Source organism: Polyergus mexicanus, unplaced genomic scaffold (genome assembly GCF_030449975.1).
Source record: "Polyergus mexicanus isolate NDT 795.1 unplaced genomic scaffold, iyPolMexi1.0 SCAF_8, whole genome shotgun sequence".
Taxonomy (NCBI): Eukaryota; Metazoa; Arthropoda; class Insecta; order Hymenoptera; family Formicidae; genus Polyergus; species Polyergus mexicanus.
Genome location: NW_027223328.1, coordinates 7115949 through 7135927, shown reverse-complemented (window position 1 = coordinate 7135927; position 19979 = coordinate 7115949). Strand labels below are relative to the sequence as shown.

At 35.4% G+C, this 19979-nt stretch overlaps 1 protein-coding gene across 8 annotated transcripts; it reads left to right on the top strand.

Moving 5' to 3' along the window:
* Window positions 1-175: 175 nt before the first annotated feature.
* Ctrip (E3 ubiquitin-protein ligase ctrip) lies at window positions 176-19621 on the top strand. 8 transcript variants are annotated; one of them, XM_070300728.1, is made up of 25 exons: window positions 176-294; window positions 5086-5421; window positions 5758-6063; window positions 7284-7370; window positions 10116-10479; window positions 10702-10880; window positions 11239-11412; window positions 11481-11857; window positions 12026-12310; window positions 12405-12785; window positions 12867-13039; window positions 13134-13308; window positions 13412-13634; window positions 13746-13986; window positions 14099-14507; window positions 14606-14794; window positions 14882-15067; window positions 15161-15352; window positions 15443-15648; window positions 15907-16329; window positions 16420-16672; window positions 16785-17030; window positions 17121-17450; window positions 17552-17870; window positions 17958-19621. In XM_070300728.1, the coding sequence occupies exons 2-25, from the start codon at window positions 5115-5117 to the stop codon at window positions 18152-18154; spliced, it is 6222 nt and encodes a 2073-aa protein (XP_070156829.1). In that variant the 5' UTR covers window positions 176-294; window positions 5086-5114; the 3' UTR covers window positions 18155-19621. The 8 variants fall into 8 exon arrangements, with proteins under 8 accessions (XP_070156829.1, XP_070156822.1, XP_070156830.1 ...); XM_070300721.1 differs by having other exon boundaries at window positions 15907-16341; XM_070300726.1 differs by lacking the exon at window positions 176-294 and adding an exon at window positions 3069-3186 and having other exon boundaries at window positions 15907-16341.
* Window positions 19622-19979: the final 358 nt, after the last annotated feature.

The following is a 19979-nucleotide window of genomic DNA, read 5'->3' as shown; positions in this document are numbered from 1 at the left end:
GTATGGCGAATTTACACGAGTGATTTGAAAACACCGCCTTCTCGTCTGGCCCATCGGATTGGTCGGCGCGGAAGGAACGCGCGCATTGACCAATCAACGAACGCGACAGCCGATGCGTTCACTCGCGAATCACCATACGCGTCGCGTATGTAATCACTCGGCTCGAGATATCTCGCGGTAGCAGACGACGCAAACGAATCGACTTGACAGCTCACTCTGTATTTTCACGTGTCCCCTCGCGCATCGTATTGCGTAACTGGAGTCCGACTTCCAGGGAGGAGCTCCCTTTTTGCGGTGAGTAAGAAACGTTTATCGCATACGTTAACGAAGGGCCGGTTACAGGATCGTGTCGTTCGATCGCGTGTCGCGTGCGATGGGAGAACGCGAGCGATCGGACAGCTGATCTCAGGGCAGGCTGTTTTGACATCGCTCGGGTTTTGACATTGCTTATTAACGGCCAATTGGCCGTTGCCAAATGCGTTTTCTCAGCCAATAGTATATATCCGTATATCCGAGATCGGAGCGGCCAGAATCTGACATCTGTTACGCGATAAACGCGAGGCGTTTTCTCGCTTTACTCTTCTCCCCCTTTTTTTTTTTTTTTGCCGTTCCTCCGATACGAGACGTAGACGCGACGCAACAAGCCCTCGTCGCGTCTTGCGTATATCCGTGTAATTCCACACCGTCGCAGTGGCGCATACAATTTCGATCGGTTCGAATACGCGTACGATCAATTAGACCTTGAAACGAGCGAACGTGCTTTATGTAAACGCGTCGCGTCATTTTACAGAAGCGGATCCGTAAAGCGTATACGGTCCTCGAAAGGTAATAGATAAAGTTTTATCGCTCGAGACACGCGAGCTTTTTCTATTCGGTTTGAAAAAAATTTCGTGATTTTCAATTTTTTTCGGCGATTTTACTCTTTAGTAAATTCAAAGTGCATCTTGCGAGACATATTTTACTTCGAGTCATATAATAATCAGCGATAAATAATCAATGACGACGATATGCGATTCGTTCTTCCATTCGACGCTGTAAAGGTGAACGGTGACAAATTATTTCATACGAGCGTCATCAATTTCCGTTGGCGATAACGCGCACGTCCACGAGTAAATACATAAACATACGTTATATAAACGGCAAATGCGTGAGAGATACGTGTGAGGTAAACACGTTGCATATATATATTTATACAATATATATACATATATTCTTTTTTTTACGTGCAATATTTTTCGACGACGGAAAATTCGATCGATCGATTGTACGAGAAAGGAATGCATGCGAATGACGTGAACGCATTGTCATTTTGATTATCTCAGAAAACCTCAATTTCCGTAAGCAAACTCGATGATCATCGGGCCGGTTTTGCGACTCGTAGTGAAAATGAAGATTTAAAAAACGGCCGAGCAAGATGGCCGTTCGCGCCGAACTAGCCATCAGGAACGGCGATATTACCAAATCGAGGGAGAAATCTTGCGCATGCGCAGCAGGAAGTCGTTAAATGCGAGGAGAAATAATCATAAATCTATTTTGTTTAAAGTTTCTCTTATTTTATTGCAGCCTATTAGAAAACGTGAGAGTACCTTTCCTCGTATCGTACATCGAGATAGATAAATTTTTTTTCTATACCATCGTTCGCATCCCATACAGCACCGCAAGATTGCAACAACATTGCAGCAACATTTTTCTGCAAGATTGCAACATTGCAGAAACATTACGAAATGTTGCTGCAACGTTGTTATGATATTGCAGCAACAGTAAAATGTCCGCCTACAGAAATATTGCAATATAATATTGCAGCAACATAGCAATATAATATATATGCAATAACGCTTTACGTATATTTATCGACATAATATCTTTAACGTATGAAAAAAATAATAAGAAATTAGGCATATAAGAATCAGGATTTAGTGTGTATATAGATTTTTCTGTATTATAATAATAACGAAATTATAAATTGTAAATTTTTCGGTACACATTCGACTTCCTTCAGTGACAGAGAATATCTAAGAGAAATAAGAAAAAACTCAATTTGCAATTTTGCAAATTCACAATCTCTTTGTATCCGAAATATTCAGATATGCAAAAAGAAAGCATGTGATGGATTTACGCATACAACAAGTTTTTTCACATCTCTCTTGTCTTCATATAATCTCAAAATTTATTTATTAAAATCTGAAGTATCTTGCATGTTTGTCCATTCTTATATAAAATCAAAAATTATTATCAAATTTTTGACTTTATATAAGAATGGAAACTGTTAAAAGAATTCTTCCAGAGTCCAATGTCTGAGTCCCCTGTGTTGGGGTTATATCATACAATTTAAGCTAATAAAAATAGTTATTATATCTTTAATCTTATTAGTCGCTCTTTGCAAACTTTATATAATCATCGTGACTAAAAATTAAATGCGGAATAGATAGCGCAATATGCGCCGCATAACGGTAAACGAATGAACTAGCGATTATCGAATACTTTCTTTGGAATATTTTTGGAATGTTGCTGTAACATTACTAAAGTTATATTGTAAAATAATGTCTTTGTAATATTTCTGCAACATTAAACTACAATATGCAATATTGCAATATTGCAGCAATATTGTTGCGAGCTTTACTGCTGTATGAGATAGCTCAATAGAGTTATTAGATTGGACAACTTGGTACAACTCGGTACGTAACTAATGAACAAATTTTTTTATTCGTCTCTACAAAATTAATGAAAATTAATAATATTCACATATTCTCTGGTATGTAATATCAATTGAAATAGTGAAAGAAAATCGTTATGTGCACCCATACGAACATATTGCGTCATGTCGCGAGTCTAAGCACGAGTCTGTCAAACACAGTCACGTGATTAGTCGCACAGGTTCCCGCATGCGCACGGTGGAGTTTCCTCCCGAGCGGCAGGTTTCCGAATGTAACGGAGAGACAGATAACTGTGGCTTCTCCGTCGCTTCTCGTCGTGCGTGCGTGCATGCGTGCGCGTGTGCGTGCCTCTGCTGCTTGCCTGCGTACGTGCGTGCGTGCGTGCGTGCGTGCGTTGCGAGCTAGCTAGCTCGTTTCGCTTGCGTATAATATTGACGACGGGGGCGGGGCGTCCTGCGGGCAGCCAGTCCTAACCAACCCGAGAGCCGACAGTCGCCGTCGCATTCCGTCGATTCGCCCTCAGTACGTCCTGGTTCGTTCGATGTGTTGTTTCCTCTTATTTTTTTTTTATTTTTATTTTTTTTTTTTGTTTATGATCCGTGGTGTGTGCAAGTTTTATTCGATCTTGCGCGCCGTGCGCGGATATAACCACGAACGCTCTCGATATCTACGCTCGTCTTTCCTCGATCCTTCGTCGCGTACGTGCGTGCGTGCGTGCGTGCGCGTGTATGTATGTGTCCGTATGCGACGATAAAACGAAGGGGAACGAAGGTTCTCCTTGTCTCGCGTTCCACCAAACCGAGAGAAGATAACTCCGATCGTCGCGATGCCCTGGGCATGTTTTTCCCACATTCAGGTAAAGATATACACACGCGCGCGCACATACATACTTGGACTAACTGTTTTCGAAAAGAGTCCCTGACGAAAGTATCGAAAAGAGTGCGTGGGGCGGATGAGCGAGTGTTAGGAAGGGGTGACGGGAGGAAGGGAGGACGAGTCGCGGGGACAGGCGAACGGGAGGGCGTAAGGGATAAGGAAGAAGGGAGGGGGGGGGGAGGGCTTCTCTCTTTTTTGGAGGATTTCAACCTGAGGTCACAGCGAGCGAGAGAGGAGAGCGCGTGCGAGTAGGACGAGGAGAGAAACCCCGTCCTCCATTACTCGATCGCGAGCAAATGGTGGCTCGCTCGCGGGTCTTTGTTACGCTACAAATTCAGAGTCTCGGAATATCTGGGTTCGAAGCTCTCTGTCCGAAGGGATCGCCGATGCCGCTGACTCGTGCCTTTATCGTGCTTTGTCGCGACTGAGTAATCGCCCCGGTCGGGCTAAGAAGAGTGGCGAGGGGCCCTCGCCGTCATGTCAACGACACAATTCCGCGTTAGCCAGTGATATCGGATGGAGAGAATAATCAGCCAACCAGCCAGTTAGCAGTCTCGTACTGTTTGTTATGATTCTCGGTTCGTTACAATCTCCTTCTTCGTAGCGTGGGGAAGAAACGTTAATTGCGTATCGCGACCGACCGTTTTATTTAGTCACGCTCTTGTTATCCGAGCGCATATGGCTCGCGTCGAGGCAGGAATTTTTTTCTTTCTTTTTGGTAGAAATCGCGTTATCGATATCGCTGCGAGCGTCGTGTTGCTGCTGTCCACTTGAAACATTTTTTTTGTAGCAGCCTTAGAGATCGTGAATCCAGCGACGACGAAATCACTGAGCATCACTCGCGTCGACGGGTATTTAATTTCTATTGTGTGCTCGTTTAAATGCGAACACCTGATCGTTGTTAACTTCCATTCTATATCTCCGTAAGCGAATATGCGACTTTGTTGGATTTCGAACGCGAGCGATAATCGAAAGTAAATGTAATTGCTTCGTGTGCGAGCGATAACATTGTTAATATTTTCAATGAAGAGAAGGCCGCAATAAGAAAACTCTTGTTCCGTGTATCGCAGTCTATTCGCAGTACTTATATACCGACCGACTTCATTTTTAATGACGCGTTGGTTCTTTTCCATTGTGTTGTTTTTATTATTACACATTTGCATAAACATAGAGACGTTACGTGATAATTTACAAGTATACTGATCGAATACCTAATCTATCTGACACTTTTTCATCTGTTTTACATTTGGAGAGGGAGAAAAATATCTATTCTAAGATATATTTAAAAAATCGATTGGGAAAATTAATATTTTTAATTATCGTGTCAAATATTACCTTTTCACAAATTATTTTATTTCGATCTCTTTATGAAATCAATAAAAAATATTGAATTTATCAAAACTTGTTAGAAATTTTTTAGCTATCTAAAATTATTTATTGCGCACATCTCTTTTAGATATTATAATTATAATTGTATTTAAACATAAATAAGAAGATTGCTGTATTTGACTATGTTTATATAATAAAGATTGTGCATTTTATTCTTTCATTACAGACAGAATAGTGGCATGAGTCGATTAATCTATGGCAGATCAACAAGATCAGTTGTCATCAGGGGGGTCTGTAGAGAAGGCCAGTGCTTCAGCAGACACCTCTAAAGTTAGAGGGAAAGGCTCTAGTAGTGGCTCTAGTGGTTATAGGAAACGACAAAATACTGGTACAATCTCAGATACGGTAGAAGAGAAAAGGCGTAGACAGACCACTGGCGATCCACAAGCATCCCAAGTTGACAGTAATACAGCGCACGCACATTTGATTGATTCTTCCAAAGGGGAAGGCAGAATCAGAGGTGAACGAAGAAATCATGGAAGTGGCTTAGAATCTTATCCAGGTAATTGTATATTTATAATTCAATCGGAATATCCATATAATATATATAATTAATAACATTTTATTTCTCTCTCTCTCTCTCTCTCTCTCTCTCTGTCACCTTTTTTATATATCATTATCATCAATTTAAGTGTTGTAATATTATTGTGCAATCTTGACTAATTTCCATTATTGACTATCCATTATTACATGATAGTATGTAAGTGAATTTCTTACTTCAATTTTTGGTCACACTTTGTTTCTAAAACTTTATCTTCTTTTATTGTGAAACTACAATTAAATTATCACTAAATTGCAATATGTGATTAATGACCATATTGAAATATTGCTATAACAGATACTGATTGGAGGTCGCATCATAAGATTCATCAAGCCAGTTATAGTAGTGGTAGCGGTACAAGGGTGCGTAGTGCAGCTAGGACGAATTTGCCAGAATTAAATTTAACAGCTACTGATTGTGTGGCATCGCGGACTCGTTCTCGTACACCACAAAATCCGCAAGCATTGACACAAGGAGCTAGCAGTTACGATCTGTCACTGTCTAGTGGATATAGTAACCGGAAAACAACCTACAGCAACTTGGTAGCTTCATCAAGTGCGACGCCAATCACTAGTCATCCATCTACATCAAGAGGAAGAGGAGGTTAGTATATATTTCTCTATTTGGTATTGTCAATTGTAAGATGTGATGTGCGATTTGTGTGAAGAGATAATTCTGATTTGAGATTGCTTACATTGATTACATTAAAGAAAAACTCCTAAAACTGATAACAAAATATAATATCCTTGAATTTTATATATATATATATATGTATAAATTAATATTTATTTTTATATATATTTTATTTATTATAATATACCTATATATATATTTTTTTTATTTTTTAGTAATTTTTAATGATAAAAGAGATGTTTTTCTATGATTTAAATTAGAGCTGTTTATAATTTTATGATATCATATAAGCGAACAAGCAGAAGATGAATAAGAGCAACGCTCGCTCGCTCACACTTACAATTAGTTAGACAGCTTTTGGATCTTAATAAATATATGAATATATAAATACTTTAAATTTTAATGTATATTGAGAAATTTTTACATATGAAGGAAAAAATAAAACTAACAAACTGTGTTATGTTAATAATTTATAACAAACATTACGATATTATTTGATAAAGAAAGTAGCTTATTCAAAAATTTTGATTAATGACATAATTATTATGTTTAAGTCGTATTAATTATTATATTAGTTTAAAAAGATTTCTCTTTGTTGTATTTATAAATGCTATATCAAAAGGATGAGATAAATATATATGTGTATGCATGTGTGTAATTTGTTAGATAATTTTTTCAATAAATATACAAAGCAAATGCATATACAAAGAAGAAGAAAAAATAAATTGCTTAGTTAGATAGCTTTTTAGCTTACATAAATCTTAACAAGAGGCTCTTTATGAAGTTATATCTTTATATTAACACATATACACGTTTGTTATACATCTCTACTTGTTCGCTAACTTATTAACAGAGTTATGTGAAATCAATTTTCAAATATGATACAGTATAAAAAAAACAATATTGAAATTCTTTCTCCTATATATAAGATTGAATTTTTTAATTTTGATTAATGAGAATTTCTGCAAATTCGTAACTGTATTACGAGTTTTGATCTAATATCATGATCAGTCATAAGTATTATGACAAAGTGTTATATATAATTGTGTAAATGAAAAAGAATAATGATGAGACCGTTAAGAGGCACACATCAATAAAAATGAAAATGTTGCAAGAGATAGGAATATAATAAAATTTAGAAAATGCAAACATTATCAAAATAAGAGTCATAGATCAGACTGTATCATTAGGCCAGAGGATGAGCGAATGTCTGGAAGGATTTGTGTCTGCTGTCAAAGCACTTTTTCCAATATCAACACAAACCTACCATCAAGAAGGTAAGTTTAAGGAGTACACACTTTGTACTACATTTTCTTCCCCTTATGTTCTCTTACAAATTATGCAAGTAGCTTAAACAAATATCAGAATCATTGAACTCCATTCTGAATTTGTTCCCTACATTCATATGCAAGCATCATCATTTACTATACTTAATATCAGGTAAAATTCTTGTGCATCAAGCTCATTTATGCATGATATTAGTTATGTAAATATATTTAGAGAGAGAGAGAGAGAGAGAAAGGAAAAAATACAATTTCAACTTATATTTTATTAAATTTGATAATTATTATGAGATTTAAAAACATGATTTAACTTAAGACATTAAAAACTTAAATTCTTTAATTTTTTTTTTTTTTTATGTACATGTAACAAAATTATATCATTTTAATAGTTTTTATAATATAAAATTATTATTATATAAAAAAAAATTAGTGATATATTTTAATATTTGCTATAATATTATCTGGAAGAATATTAGATAAATATATGCTAAAATTTATAAACTATACAAACATTTTCATTTATCTATTTATTTATTTAAATTATCTATGAACATATGATACAACATATATAATACAAAACATTAGGTAGTTCTTTTAATAATTAAATAAGATATTAAAAAAGTTATTGTGGTATATAAAAAACATCGTTTAAATTTTTGTATGTTACACATATATATTTTTTATTTTAATGTTAAAAAATAATTCTTTGTAATTTAATATTTTTTACAAAATTATACATTTAACTAGACTAACATTTCCAAATTAATTATATCATGTAAGAGGTAAACTGACAAAAACGAATATATATATATATATATATGCTCTTTACATTGAATATTGTCGATTTCTTCATACTCCAAATTTTTAATGGGATATCAGTTTATATCTTAACTGCATTAAATTTAAGAAAGAATTTATAAAAAAGAAATTGCTAAATAGATTCGAAACATTGTATTATTTAAATAATGCAATTATACAAATGCTTATAATCAATATTTAAAAATTTTATAATGTTTCTTACTGAAGTTTTGTACTTAGTTTTCTATGAATTTTTTAATGTAAACGTTTTACTCTCGAGATAATAAGTTCAAGCTTTACCAGAGATCCTGTGAATATTCCATTTTTTTGTCATGTAATTACTCTATGTGCATTATTCATGAGATGTATATTCTGTTGTCTCGTTTGCATTTAATAGAAATGATTAAGTATAAATAATAAAAATATAAATAATAAATACACATTTATAAACATAATCAGTAAAATATTGTATTGAATTATAAATTAAAAAATTTTCTTTTTTTTATGTTGATTTTTATATTAATAGAGAAACTTTTATCTTGTATGAAAAACGATTATATATAGTAACCATTATCTCTCATTGTTAGGTAATTTTATCACATGTAATCATTAGAACTGAGAAATTGGCTATTATGAAATTTGAAATTTATGTAAAGCAACGTGTACTTTGTTACATTTGATTTAACAAGAATTAATTATATATATTAATAATGTACAAAGGGTGTAGAGAAAATATTCATGTACTTCAAAGAATTTCAATAAGTTAAACATATTCTCTTTTTACCGACTTTTTAATATATTCAAATTAATATATTTTACTAATTAAATTTTTAATACAAATTTAAATAAAATTATTTAAAAATAATGTTTCTACTATAAATTTTCTAATATTAATGATTTTTGATTCTCAATTGTTTTCAGAATTTACAAATATATGGTTTTAATGAGAGGATAATTTAGTTTTTGACCTTACAATTCCTTAATGTGTCATATGATCAAAAATGGTCCAATTCCTCTTATACTTGCTACAACATGTCCTTTTTTACTGTATTCATAACAGCCTCAAAAATGTAATTCTTTAAGTTCTGGAAATTTGTGACGGCCAAGATATTTTCTATGAGTAGTCTTTATATTCCAGGTAAATCTGCAAAAAAGAAACCCCATGGTATCAGACTTGAATATCTGAAATAGAATCGTTGAGAAGGTCGTTGAGAATTTTCATTTAACTCGCTACCTGATGGCGAAACGAAAAGTATTTTTCCCCTCAAGTAACGGACAAAATTCGTAAAATTTTTCATTGCTATATATGTGTGTGTAAGCCATATATGTGTAAATTGAAAACCATCAGAATCAAACTCGTTTAAAAAAGAAGCAATGTGTCTTTGAATAATTTTTATATTTTATCTGTTATAGCCATCTATATCATGGCATTTAAACAATATTACAGTATTCGTCTTATAAGCAATATCGCGATCTTTAATTTCTTCCTAGGAAAAACTTACAACATTTAATGTTGCTAATCGCGCAAAGCTGTTTAAAGAAGTGAAGCTAAACAATTTTATACAAAAAAATTAATATAAAATTGTTTATTTCTAAACTTCAAATAGATTTGTTTCTATAGAACAGATCAAAAATTGTATATAAAATTGCATGAAACATTATATATAGAAATTATAAATCACTTATATAATTATCAAACTTGCAAAAATATTTGATTTTTGTAATTGTGTACATACAACAAAATTTACATTTATTTTTTCCGAGAAATATTTTACATGCGTATAACGCATAAAAAGTGTAAATATTAAAAATGTTACATATAAAACCATGTTGACATCTGTATAACAATGAAAGTCTGTGCGCAATTAAATGGTCATATAAAATGAATCTCAATCTTTGCCCTATGTATCTCAATGATTGTATGACATTTGGGTATTTTAGATTCCAAATCTCACGGCGGTGCGGCCTGTAGTACAACGAGTAGCAGTACGAGTAGTCAAGTCCTGGGTGTCAAGTCCAGCATCAGAGTGGGTAACGCAGCAAGTAACCCTGTGGAGAGTGGTGGGGGGGCGTTGGCACATGACGGGGCAGGCACGAGTGGCATCGCGTCTACGGCTACTGCCAATCCACCTGTGTCTGCCGCCTCTTCTGCCAACCCTGCACACCCTCATTCTACACATAAGCACCTGCTACGTTCTCGCGCGAAAGCTTCCGGCGAACAACCTAAGGAACTGCCATCGAGCAACAAGACTTCAGGAAAACATCATAAAAAAGACTCTACAACGGGTGCCTGTTCGAGTTCTAGGTAATTATTCGCGCGGATATTTATTAAAATGTTTTTTTTTTCCAATCTGAATTGCAAACTTAGCGATGAGATTTGTAATTAGTGTAATTATATAATTGTATATTAATTATAATTACATAAAAACATAATATAATTAGTTAAAACATAATAATAATAATAATAATAATAATAATAATAATAATAATAATAATAATAATACGTGGTTGACACATCATGTTACAGACATCGCTCCTCATCGCGTGTGAGGAAGCCGGTGGTTGAGAGCGGTACTGGAGGATTGAGTGTAATGTCAGGCAATGATTCCATCAGCGCTACATCAGTATCATCCTCGATTCCTAGCAATCAGTTAATTTCAACCACAGGTGAGGAGGAGTCGGCATCAACTGCTACATCTGCCACAGGTTAAATATCACTAATATATAAACTTAAGATTGATATTACGTTTAACGAAAAGTTTGGACATATCGATTAGTTATTAATTAGAGAATCTCTTTTTTACAGCAATTGTCTATCCGATAGCCAATCGGCATGTCTGATACATTTTTGTCATATAAATATAATATTAATTTAACCCTTTATAGTCAGAGCACACATTAATCTAACGTTTTTATTAATTAATAAATTTTTATGTATCATGTAAAAAAGTTATGTGTATTAAATTTAGCTTTTCATCCGTTCGCAAAGAGCTAATATATTTAATTTGCTATATTAAGCACTATTGTAAAATTAAATATAAATTTTTTCTCTTTACATATGAAGCCAGTGGAGGACCATCTGGAATGTCAGGAACAACCGGTGATAGCGAAAGTGATGATGGAGAAGTCGGACGATTACAAGCTTTATTGGAGGCCAGGGGATTACCACCTCATGTATTTGGTGCATTAGGACCGCGAATGCAACACTTACTTAATAGAAGCATGGGTGCAAGTTCTGGTATGATATATCATGTGTGACTTACATTTGCTAAAATATTATTTTTGTTTATACCAATTTTTATTTAGCTGCCAAGGCCCAACAATTATTGGCTGGTTTACAAGCTGTCGAAGACGAGGGAGAACAATTGCAGGCCGTTATGAACATGGGCGAGATTCTTGTAATGGGCAACGAAGATACTTTAACTGGTTTTCCTGTTAAGCAAGTGGTTGCAGCTTTAATTAATTTATTGGGAATTGAGCATAATTTTGCGATAATGACCCATGCGTGTCGTGCCCTCACATATATGATGGAAGCATTGCCGCGATCATCTACTGTTGTAGTGGATGCGGTTCCGGTGTTCTTGCAAAAGCTCGAATCGATCGAATGCATGGATGTAGCTGAACAATGCCTGACAGCATTAGCCATGTTGTCACGCAGGCATAGCAAAACAATCTTACATGCGGTATGTATTATATTTACTGTAAAAAAGATATTTTAAATTTTGAGTCAACGAAAAACATTTTACATCGTTTTATGCCTAACATTTTACAAATGAGACGATTTTTCATAACTTGTGACTAATTTTGAATGAATTTTAAAATTGTTGCAATATTATTTTTCTTATTTTTAGGGTGGGGTGTCAGCCTGTTTAAAATTCGTTGACTTCTTCAACATTACGGCACAACGTGCAGCATTAACAATTACCGCAAACTGCTGTCAAAATCTTCATCCTGATGATTTTCACTTGGTAGTGGATAGTTTACCGTTATTAACGAGCAGATTGACAAATCAAGATAAGAAGAGTGTCGAGTGTGTGTGTCAAGCATTCAGTCGATTAGTTGACAGTTTCCAACATGATCCCGTAATGTTGCATAAGATTATTAATGCCGAACTCTTACAGAATCTGCAACAGCTGGTACGTGTTACATTAATAGAGCTAAATATATTTATTATTGGAATAATTTTTGGGTCTTATTTATAATACATTATTCTATATCTTTTTATTATAGCTTATGATTACGCCGCCGGTTAACAGCACTAACAATTTCATAACTGTATTACGAATGCTCTCTGTGATATCGAATCGCTGTCCCGATCTGGCACAGCTATTGCTGCAACAAAATATAGCTTTCACGTTAAGTTATCTTTTAACTGGATCTCTCGAAGTGAAAACGGAAGATGTCGAGTTGGTACCGCGTACACCGCAGGAATGGTTCGAAATTACGTGTTTAATCGAAGAACTTATGCCTCCATTACCGACAGATGGAATATTCAGTGTAAATAGTTTACTTGAAAGGACCAGCAATCAACAGGAGACTGTTCAATGGGAATGGCGCGACGAGAGACAATGTTCTCATCCGTTCAGTACTATAGATTCTAGAATTATTGAGGTGATTCTCTACGATTGCAGTATTACAGTATACTTTAATCAATCGATAAATACAAAATATAATAATTGTACATACTTTTAGATGGCGTTTCAAAATGGCGAAGATGAAATATGCCTTTCCTCTTTAGGACGAACTTACACTATAGATCTGACTGTGATGAAACAAATTAACGAAGATATAGGAATGGCAAGAAGTATATTTCGCAGAGTAAACGCCAATCCCACTGAGGGAAAGAGTCCTACTTGCTCATCTAGGTACAAATTATATTTTGGTAAAATTTTGTAACCTGTCTGAAACTACAAACACGTTGTTATTGTGTTAATGTAATTATTTTGTCATTGATTACAGTATGGATGTCGTGCCTCCAGTAATCGAAACAAACGAATGGCTAGTGTCTTTTATTCGAACTTTATTCTCTGTACTATATGAAGTTTATAGTAGCTCAGCTGGGCCTGCTGTAAAATGCAAATGTCTTCGAGCTCTTCTTCGTATGGTGTATTATGCTTCAACCGACTTGCTTAAGGTGAAATAAAATCTTAAATGAGATAGTATCTACAGTTATACTTGATAATATTTACAATATGTACTTTATCTGCAATATATATTTTTTTTTCTTTCATACACAGGATGTTCTAAAAAATCAAGTGGTCTCGTCTCATATAGCTGGTATGTTAGCATCGCAAGATTTGCGTATAGTTATTGGGGCTCTTCAAATGGCGAGTATCTTGATGAAGAGATTGCCGCAAGTATTTGGGGTTCATTTTCATCGTGAGGGCGTACTACATCAAGTTCGTCAATTAGCAGATCCCGAAGTACCTCTTGGTGTTTCACCACCCAAGTGCCCTTCTGGTAAATTACGTTAATAAATTACCGTCTTTCTCACTTTCGTTTTTGATACATTTAATTCAATATACAATATACACAATAAATATATATTGTATCATTTTATGTTGCATTTAGGTACGTCATTACCAAGTCCGCAGCCAGGTCCGTCTAATACACCACTTTCTTCCACCGCAATGTTGTCTTCTAGTAGTGCCACGTCTCCGGTTGTCTCTCCATCTTCGAATGGCAACATATTGTTTGGCACAATTGCATCATCATGCCAATATAAACCAAATATCAGTGCTTCGTTGGAACCACATAGAACGGAATTAAACAGTAGCATAGAAGAATCAAATACACCACAAAGTGCTCACCTGTTAGTACAAAATGTTTTTATTGACAATTTTATTATTTTTGACGTAATTCTTGTATTATTTTATTATTATATATATACTTACGTATGAATCACCTATTTTTTCTTATTACAGAAGAATTGGTGATGTGCTGAAGAAAAAACGACAAAATAAAAAAGGTCGTTTCTCGAGATTAGCTGGTACTACCACGCCACAGCAAACGCAACAGCCAGAATCCCTATTCACCGGTTTCACTCCGAAAAACAATCGTTTTCTAGGGAATCTTAATCCAGCCAAATGGGGCCGAAAATCGTCCTCGTCCAGCACTAGCGGCGACAAGAGAGACTCGAGTTCGTCCACGAATTTGTCGAAACCACCGAGTAATCCGAGCTTAACTGGCGGAAATCGGGACAAGGCAAAGACGTGGGTACGCGAGCAAGCGGCCCAATTCCTGGCAAGATATCAGGACGACGCGCCTTGTTCGCATCCCGCTCTAACAGTTCTCGCTCGACTAACTGCTGCGATACAGCGATTGCAATCAAACGTAAATACATTGCATAAATATATACATATACATATTATATAGATATATTAATATACATTTTATGTTCCATATATATTTGAACAACTTACTATTCATAGGAATTAGACGAAATGTTGTCAGCGTTAACGGAATTACGAGATATAGTCCTCGAGAGTGATATATCGCCCTTTGAAATGAATTATAGCGGTCTTATCAAAGCTCTGTTAAACTACCTCACTACCATAGATGCGCCTGGCAATCGCTACGACCGTCTTCGTATGTTTTGGAAGTTGTTTGCAGAGTCCACTGTAAGCAGCATCGATCTTTTCATATTTGTCTGATAATTCTGTTTTAAATATATGCGTATGTATACATAATTGTAATATTTTATCCAGATGCAACAGAACAACGATATCATGGATCTTCATCCTGGAGCGTTTGGTGCTTTAGTAACCAAGTTAAACAGTTGTGTCGCACAGCTTGAACAATTCCCAGTGAAGGTCCATGATTTACCTGCGGGTTCTGGCGCTGGTCGTGGCGGTACCAGTGCTCTTAAGTTTTTCAACACACATCAACTTAAGGTAATTTCTTTACGAAATTTAGCTGTCTCTAGAAATGGATTCGTTGTTTTGAACGCCACAATGTAAACACAAACATTTTATCGACTTATGTAGTGTAATCTTCAACGGCATCCAGACTGTAATAATTTGAAACAATGGAAGGGTGGTACTGTGAAAATAGATCCGCTTGCCTTAGTACAGGCAATCGAACGTTATTTGATGGTACGTGGATATGGTAGAATACGCGACGCTGACTCGATGGTCAGCGACGACGATAACAGCGAGGACGATATTGACGATACTTTGGTATATATATTTTTTTTTCATGATTTTTAAATTGTAAAAAATCGATAATATCAGCAAAAGACTTATAGTTATCTCTTGCTTTCTTTCAAGGCGGCAGTTGTGATAAGTCAGGGACCGCCTAAACATAAACTTCAGTTTTTAATTGGTGACATAGTTTTACCCTTCAATATGACGGTTTATCAAGCAGTCAGGCAATTTGGATGTTCCGGAGTGGATCATTCCGAGGCAGAGGCCGATAGTGAACCGCCATTAGGACACGATGCGGTATGGGTACAAACCCACACGATATACTACAGGTATTCTTAAATAATCTAAAATAGGCATGCATGATTTTTTTTGCAATGTTGTATCAATATCTGTATTCTCAAAATTGGAGTGTTATATAATTTTTCTCTATTTTGCTTTATCGAGAGTTTTTATCAGCATTAACCAGCTTATTCACAATAATATTTATAACTAGTGAAAGAATATATAATTCTATATATATATATATACTTTTTATTATATATTTATACATATATATTTTTTTACACCTATATATTTTTAATACATAGACCTGTACCGGAAGAGGATGCCGCAACTTCCCCAAAATCAGGATCGAGTTCACAGGGTAATAGCAGAAAGGGCAAAGGAAAAAGTACAAAGATTAGCTCAAAGAGAAAAGAAGACAGTCTCTGGTTAGAAGGCACTGTTCCGCCACAGCATTGTCCCCTCGCGCCATATCTATCTCCCACATTACCACCTACAGTAACCATCACGGACGCTTCCCTCGACGGATTGTGTCTGCTGCGGCTTTTGCACGCTCTTAATCGTCATTGGGGCACACTATTTCCTCATCTGAAAAGTATGAGCTTACTGTCACCTCAGGATTTCATCAACAATAAGATTGCTGCAAAAGCAAGTAGACAGTTGCAAGATCCACTGGTGATCATGACCGGAAATTTGCCATCTTGGTTACAACAAATCGCGACTGTCTGGTTAGTACAATGGTAGATCAATTTTTTTAAATTTATTTCATTGTTTATGATTCAAAATTTATTTATAATTCTTGAATGATTTAATTTCAGTCCTTTCCTTTTTCCGTTCGAGACGAGACAGCTATTATTGTACGCGACATCATTCGATCGAGACAGAGCTCTGCAACGTCTCTTGGATTCCGCGCCAGAACTCTCGGGTTCAGATAGCCAAGAGCGTGTTACGCCACGTTTAGAACGAAGGAAGAGAACTATCTCCAGAACAGATATCCTTAAACAAGCTGAGCAAGTAATTCAAGACTTGGCCTCTAACAAGGCTCTACTTGAAGTGCAATATGTCAATGAGGTTGGTTATATACCTACATGTACATTTTATGTACATACATATGCTTCCATCACAAGTCTTCCATCAAATCTTATTATATGTCTCTAATCTAGCATTTGCATATTGTGTACAGGTTGGTACCGGCCTCGGTCCAACTTTGGAATTTTACGCTCTAGTCTCTAAGGAACTGCAACGCGCCGATTTAGATCTATGGCATGGTAGTTCTAATCCTGCCGAAAATGGATACGTTAATTCTACACAGGGGCTGTTCCCAACGCCGATTCCATGGAATACTAAAGTATCTCATCTAGCAAAATTGAAAACCAAGTTCAAATTTCTTGGGAAATTTATGGCAAAGGCGATATATGACTCCAGAATGGTAAAAATTGTCATTAATCTGGAAAGTTTTTTGCAACAAGTTTCCTCTCGATCATGTACTTGTAATGCGTTTAATCTTTTCTCATTTTAGCTGGATTTGCCATTTAGTTTAACTTTCTATCGTTGGTTGTTGGGAGAAGAGCATACGCTCACATTAGCAGATTTAGCACACGTTTGTCCCGACGTGCATCGTACTCTTAGCAAACTTCAAGAGGTTGTGAGGAGAAAAGAAGCTACGGAAAAAGATCAGACATTACGGCCGCACGAGAAAGTGCAATTAATCGAGGCACTCGATTTAGACACGTGTCCAATTTCCGATCTGGGCCTCGTGTTCGAATTGCCGGGTTATGAGAATATTGAATTGAGAAAGGGTGGCAGCGAAATATCTGTTACTATTCATAATTTGGATCAATATATTAAGGTAAGTTTATGGTAATATAGGTAATATAATGGTGCATGCTTTTCTTTGCCGATGTCGCTCGAAAAATATCACGTGTTCATGCAATTTCTATAAAATTACAGTTGGTAGTACATTGGTTCTTATACGAAGGAATATTTAGACAAATGGAAGCATTCCGGGAAGGTTTCGAATCTGTATTCCCTCCGTCACAATTGAGACTATTCTTCCCGGAGGAGTTAGAGGCGGTATTCTGTGGGCACGCACAAACTGGCGGACAGTGGGACATGAAAACTCTTGCAGAGTGCTGTAGGACTGATCATGGCTACTCACCTGACTCACGCGCCATTCGTTTTCTGTTCGAAGTTATGTCTAAGTACAATAGCGAGGAGCAGCGACAATTCATTCAGTTTGTTACTGGCTCGCCACGCTTGCCCGTTGGAGGTTGATATACTTTGGCTTTTTAATTTTTTATTCGTCTTTGTATAATGAGTCACATAATGAAATTCACGCGGTTAATCTTTTTTATAGGTTTCAAGAGCTTGACACCTCCATTAACAATAGTGCGCAAGACTTTCGATCCATCTATGAAAACCGATGATTTTCTACCATCAGTAATGACTTGCGTCAACTACCTAAAACTGCCTGATTATACTACTTTGGAAATAATGCGGGAAAAGTTGCGGATAGCTGCGCAAGAGGGTCAACACTCGTTCCATCTCTCCTAGAAACGGTGGATAGGAAATCGGCGCATCATTTTTTCTCCTTTATTACATTGTCTCTTATATTACTTTTACATTATTCAGACCGAGAGAATTATCCGAACTGTATTTAAAGTCTATGTGAAATTACGCGCAGTTTCAACGAACGAGCAAATCCAATGAGAATGGTTTTACTCTTTATATGAATTCTTTTATGAAGGTATTCTTTTTTCTCATTTCTCGTAAAATGCTTTATATTGGAATAATTCTTTTTTTTTTTTTTTGGTGTTTATATCTCTTTATCTACCAATATTTGGATTGTGATATACTTTGACCAGGAAGAAAAGTGCAAAGCTGCATAATTATTAACCAAACCGCGTGAGTTTATTCTTTCACGGTGCTAAGAATCGTGTTGCTTGCAAGCGACCTCGTTTTAAGGGGGAAAAACTTATCTTCAGTGTTACAATAAAAAAAAAAGAAAAAGATTGTAAATATAGTTTAATATACGCAAGTCGATATAAATACTTTATATGATAGTAACAAAAAATAATATTGCTATGAAATACTATACTAACTAAATATAATATAGCCCGAAAGAGGAGCGAGTGAGGGAGGGAGGGAGGACGTTTACTAGCTTAAGTAAATTTTATATCAGTGATGCATTTAAAAGCATCGCCATACATCGCCAATACTCCGCGTCCCACGATCGCGGAAAACTCACGAGCTAAAAATCAGTAAAGAAACGCGCACATCCGTAATGGGAGGGTGCAACCGCGTGTCTTATGTTGAGAGCAAAGCTAATATTCCGGATACACATACACAGTGACTGCTATTCTCTATTTTGTAATCGATCTCTTCATGTTCGCTGTTTAAGTTCCAACGATCGAAAATGCAATGCGCGAATTATTATGTTGCGCAACACTCCTACATTTAAGTTTAATCGATGTGTAACATCTATTAATATTATTTGATATTTTTTTCTAGATATAAATTAGCCCAATTATTACTTTATTTAGCTGTATAAGAGAGTGCAACCAGAATCGACATAATCGCCGTCGTGACATATATGAACCGAAGAGAAATTCGGATATCCATTTACTTACAGGCAAATCATCGTATTTATGGGGGGGGGGGGGGGGGACAGAAAATGTAAGAGAACTGTATCATACAAAATAGAACAGATATAAAAAGAGTGAAGTTGGTGTATCAAATGGATAATACAAGATACATTACTTTTTTATGTCGTTATAAAAACGCGGAATCTGAAAATTATGAGAAAGGAAGAGTATGTGAAGCAATCTATCTAAACCGTTTGTTTCAAATTTATATTACGAATTTTCGTACACAATGTATATGATCTCGTGCACACGCGACAGCCGGCGTTTTCTCGATTTTGTTGTATTTTTCAGAACTATCGGCTCGTTTGAGAGTATTCGACGAAAAACAGAAATTACAATTTACTTTATGTTGTTATTAATAAATCAAAACGTAATATTTGCATTTTTTAAAAATATACCACACACTGACACGACGATTTACGTTTTATTTTGACGCTTTAAAGCGTGAACGATATATTTACATAATTATTTTTAATTTCTTAATCTTTTTGACGAGAGACAATTTGCGCGTATATTTTGCAAATAAATGATTCATCGAGAGGAAAGAGAAATACATATAGAAAAAACTGAATATACATTCTTATATGTAACAGTTCAGGACACGATCCACAAACCTATGTCATTAATATTATCAAACAAAAGATATATTTACATCGATTTAGTAGTATAAACGAATTTTATTTTATTCAAATTAATTTTTTTTTTGTAAACAAGTTTTATAAATATAAATATAT

Excerpts from the sequence above, each read along its gene's own strand:
- Ctrip (XM_070300721.1), top strand. The coding sequence starts at position 5,115 with ATGGCAGATCAACAAGATCAGTTGTCATCAGGGGGGTCTGTAGAGAAG. Across the intron at positions 5,422-5,757 it reads TGGCTTAGAATCTTATCCAG|ATACTGATTGGAGGTCGCAT; the intron begins GTAATTGTATAT and ends TTGCTATAACAG. Across the intron at positions 16,342-16,419 it reads ACTGTCTGGTTAGTACAATG|TCCTTTCCTTTTTCCGTTCG; the intron begins GTAGATCAATTT and ends ATTTAATTTCAG.